Source organism: Oryzias melastigma, linkage group LG13, assembly GCF_002922805.2.
Source record: "Oryzias melastigma strain HK-1 linkage group LG13, ASM292280v2, whole genome shotgun sequence".
Classification (NCBI taxonomy): Eukaryota; Metazoa; Chordata; class Actinopteri; order Beloniformes; family Adrianichthyidae; genus Oryzias; species Oryzias melastigma.
The window spans coordinates 738,099-742,058 of record NC_050524.1 but is presented as its reverse complement, the minus strand read 5'-3'; the positions used below and the strand labels follow the sequence as shown (position 1 = coordinate 742,058).

The window sequence follows — 3,960 nt, the reverse complement described above, 5'->3', positions numbered from 1 at the left end:
CCCATAATCCAATCTGCTTCCTGGTTTCCCATAATCCAATCTCCCTCCTGGTTTCCCATAATCCCGCCTGCTTCCCAGTTTCCCATAGTCCCATCTTTCCTGGTTTCCCATTTTCCCGTCTGGTTCCTGGTTTCGGGCTGCATGGTGGCGCAGTGGTTAGCGCTCTCGCCTCACAGCGAGAAGGCCCCGGTTCGACTCCCGGCTGGGACCTTTCTGTGTGGAGTTTGCATGTTCTCCCCGTGCATGCGTGGGTTTTCACCGGGGACTCCGGCTTCCTCCCACCGTCCAAAAACATGCTTCATAGGTTCATTGGTGACTCTAAATTGTCCCTAGGTGTGAATGTGTGAGTGTATGTGTGTGTGATTGAGGCCCTGTGACAGACTGGCGACCTGTCCAGGGTGTACCCCGCCTTCGCCCTTCAGTAGCCGGGATAGGCTCCAGCACCCCCGCGACCCCGAAAGGGAAGAAGCGGTCAGGAAGATGGATGGATGGATGGATGGTTCCTGGTTTCCCATAATCCCGTCTTTTTCCTGATTTCCCATAATCCCTTTTGTTACCTGGTTTCCCATAATCCCGTTTTTTCCTGATTTCCCATAATCCCGTCTGCTTCCTGCAGCTCACCTCCAGACGTGCAGAGCCCTGATGATCCTGTCTCTGCTGCTCGGCCTCGTCTCCATCCTCCTCTCCATCCTCGGCCTGAAGTGCACCAAGATCGGCAGGACGTCCGCCAAGGTCAAGGAGCAGATCACCCTGAGCGGGGGGGTGCTGTTCCTGCTGTCAGGTGACCGCCAGACTGACCGCCGCGTTCAGGTGGGGGTGTGGCCGTGCTGACCGCTCCTGCTCTCCCTCAGGTGTGTTCACGCTCACCGCCATCTCCTGGTACGCCGCCAGAGTCATCCAGGACTTCTACGACCCGCTGTACCCGGGGATGCGGTCAGTGCGGCGCCGGTCGGGTGGGGGAGGGGCTGTGTCTGCCCCACCCCCGCTCACTGGGTTTGTGTTGCAGGTTCGAGCTGGGGACCGGTCTGTACCTGGGCTGGGCGGCAGCGGGACTGGCCATCCTGGGGGGGTCCATGCTGTGCTGCTCCACCTGTGGGGGGGCGGCTCTCAGCCCCGCTACGCAGTAAACACCCGTCCACTTTGGTTTGTCCCCCCAGATGGTAAAATGTCCCCGACTTCATGTTTTCTGTGCTTTTCTCCTGCAGGCCGTTGTACTTCTCCAGGACCAGCAGGGGGCCGAGCATCTACAGGGCCGCTCCGGCCTCCGACAACAGCAGCGCCAAAGCCTACGTCTGACCCCGTCTGACCCCGTTTGACCGAGTCAGACCCCTTCTGACCCCTTCTGACCCCGTCTGACCCCGTTTGACAAAGTCTGACCCCGTCTGACCCCGTTTGACCCAGTCTGACCCCGTCTGACCCCGTCTGACCCCGTCTGACCCCACCTGACCCCGTTTTACTCAATCTGACCCTGGCCTCAGTAGACACTTGTGGGTGCAGTTCCGTCAGTGTCCAGCAGGGGGCTCGACCGCGACACAGATGATGAGTTATTTATTTAAAAACAGAAAGTTTGCTGTAACTCTCTGGATGGAAACAACAATAACGGCAGTTCACGTTTTTGGCCACCAGGAGGCGACATTTCTCCTCCTGTGAACCCCAGTTTCAGCTCCAGGTTTATTCATGATCCTTCACAGGTCTGAAGATGAAAACCAATGTCATGTGATCAGAACCTTCTGTCTAGACTTACCGGTCCATTCTGGGTCGGGTCAGGGGAGGGGGGGCGGGTGAATCCATCATGATCCGGGGGAGGGGGGGTTAGGCTCTGGAACCATTTTAGAAGAACTTTGCTCACAATGTATTTTGCAGAAAAAGCTCGACATAAAGAACATTTCTGATGGACAGAACTCCTGGATGGGTTCTGTTGGTACTGACCCAAAACACTGAACTGGACCGTCACTTTCTGCTTTAAGCCCCGCCTCCTTTTGTCTTCCGAAGCGAGATCACATCCTGATGAATGTAAAGATGTTTTCCAGGATAAACTGTTTTTCAGAATTTTCCATCTTCAATGTTCTTGAAGGTCCATCAGCTGATGAAGGTCATGATGGACCTTCATCAGATGATGGAGCTTCATCCTGGATTCTATCGTCCGTGTCTAAGCTCCTCCCCTCCACACCTGCTGGTCTGACAAACATTAAACTGGTTTCATTTTGGTGAATTGATCATTGAATCCCGATTAACCTCATTTTAAGTGTCCGCTCTGATCATCTGTTCATCTGTTTTCAAAGTGTTCCCACTTTTTTTTTTTTTTTAAAATAATGATTCAGTTTTTAGCCAAAAATCTCAAATCTGTGTCGTTTTCTAGGACAAAGTTCTGCAGAGCGGCAGGAGTTCAGTAGAAATTCACATCTGAGTCGTGGGGGAGACTGTTGACGTGGGAGTAAGCCTCCACTGATATCCCATCATCCCTTAGTTTACATGCTTTCCCACCAGCAATATCATTTCTATCCAGCCGTATGGTTCTGATCCAGATTCCAGCTCAGAGGAAAACACAGACATTCATGGATCTGTCTGTATCAGAAAGGGGCGGGGCTTGAAGACTGGCCTGCTGTTGTACCGTTACAAGGTTCTTCCAAATGTATTCGTCTGCTCCTGATTCACATTCGAATAAAGAAATCCTCATCCAGCTTTGATCTTCTCTGTCTCTACATATGTCCTCCATCATCAGAACCGACCTCCAGAACATGTCAGTCTTTGAAGTTTTCTGGAGCGCCGTCCTGAGATGACCTCTGAGAACAGAACCAGAGAGACGGAGAAGTTCTGGAAGAAAGCAAGAGGATGAAGATGCATTTCTAATGGATATAATATTCAGGAGAGACTTTTAAAAAAGAGAAACAGAAAAATGAATCTGTTCCATCTGAATGTGTGTCTCAGCGTGTGAGGGTTGGGGGTTCTCAGAGGAAGTGATGACCGTTTCCTGCAGCAACATCATAAAACAAACAGGAAACCAGGAGCAGAGCGGCAGGAGGACTCACCCAGGAGGTGCAGGACGGAGACAGAGGAGCGTCTGAACGAACAGGAGCGGCAGGACGAGGAGGAACCCACCAAAACCTGCAGAAAGGAGGAGAGTGGAGGAGCTGAGGAGCAGGGATGATTCTGTTCTAGCGGGCGGTTCTGGAGGGTTCTGGTGGTCTGAAAGCAAACAAAAACAGGTAAGAACAACCCGAGTGTTTGAGGAGTTCCTGAGGAGGAGCTGAGATGACAGAATTCTTGTTCTCGAGGAGCAGAGGAGGTGAAGGAGAACTTCCTGAAGGTCCTTCACCTCCTCTCAGATGATCCAGTTCAAAGTTCTGCTGCTGTGTTTTTAACATGAATCCATAGGAACTGAACTGAAGTGGATCATCAGGTTCTCCATAATCAGAACTAGAGATCCTACCAGAGGTCCTGAGTATCACAGGGATCAGGAGTTCCTGCAGGAGCTGCTGAATGGAGGAAGGGGGGGGGGTGGACTGAAGAGTCTGAAGGAGAACTGAAAGGTTTGATTTTCTGAAGTTTACAAGGACAGAAGTGCATGCTGGGAAACTAATGACAACAGCAGAATAACGCAGGACTCGGCTGCTTTTAGTGAGAAGTTCTCCTTTCATGACCCAGTGACCTCTGAACGACAGAAGGAGCTCTTCTTCAGAAACCTGGGACGGCTCAGCCCGTTGAAGTTCTCCAGAACTTCAGAACAAAACAAATAAAAAAATCTGAATCAAAACAGTTTTCAAAAAAGTTCGAATCCAGTTGTGACTCAGAACCCAAACATTTTCTCTCTCTCTGTAATAAAGTCTCTGAGGAGGAAAAGAGTCTGTGACTCTGACGCTCCTCTGCAGAACCGCTCTAAGAACCGCTCTAAGAACCGCTCTAAGAACCACTCTAAGAACCGCTCTCAGAACCGCTCTAAGAACCGCTCTAAGAACCGCT

General features: G+C 51.3%; 2 protein-coding genes across 2 annotated transcripts in view; both read left to right on the top strand.

The window, feature by feature from the left end:
- Nucleotides 1–2,681, top strand: part of LOC112149694 (claudin-19) — a 5,193-nt gene extending 2,512 nt beyond the window's left edge. Inside the window, exons 3-6 of the mRNA XM_036214927.1 lie at nt 617–781; nt 852–933; nt 1,007–1,123; nt 1,206–2,681. Coding sequence (XP_036070820.1) covers nt 617–781; nt 852–933; nt 1,007–1,123; nt 1,206–1,296 — 455 coding nt within the window. The 3' untranslated portion in view covers nt 1,297–2,681. The remainder of the gene's footprint in view (nt 1–616; nt 782–851; nt 934–1,006; nt 1,124–1,205) is intronic.
- A 316-nt stretch (nt 2,682–2,997) lies between these two features.
- Nucleotides 2,998–3,960, top strand: part of LOC112149684 (tumor necrosis factor alpha-induced protein 2) — a gene marked incomplete in the record, with an annotated part of 39,858 nt that continues 38,895 nt past the window's right edge. Inside the window, 1 exon segment of the mRNA XM_036214920.1 lies at nt 2,998–3,206.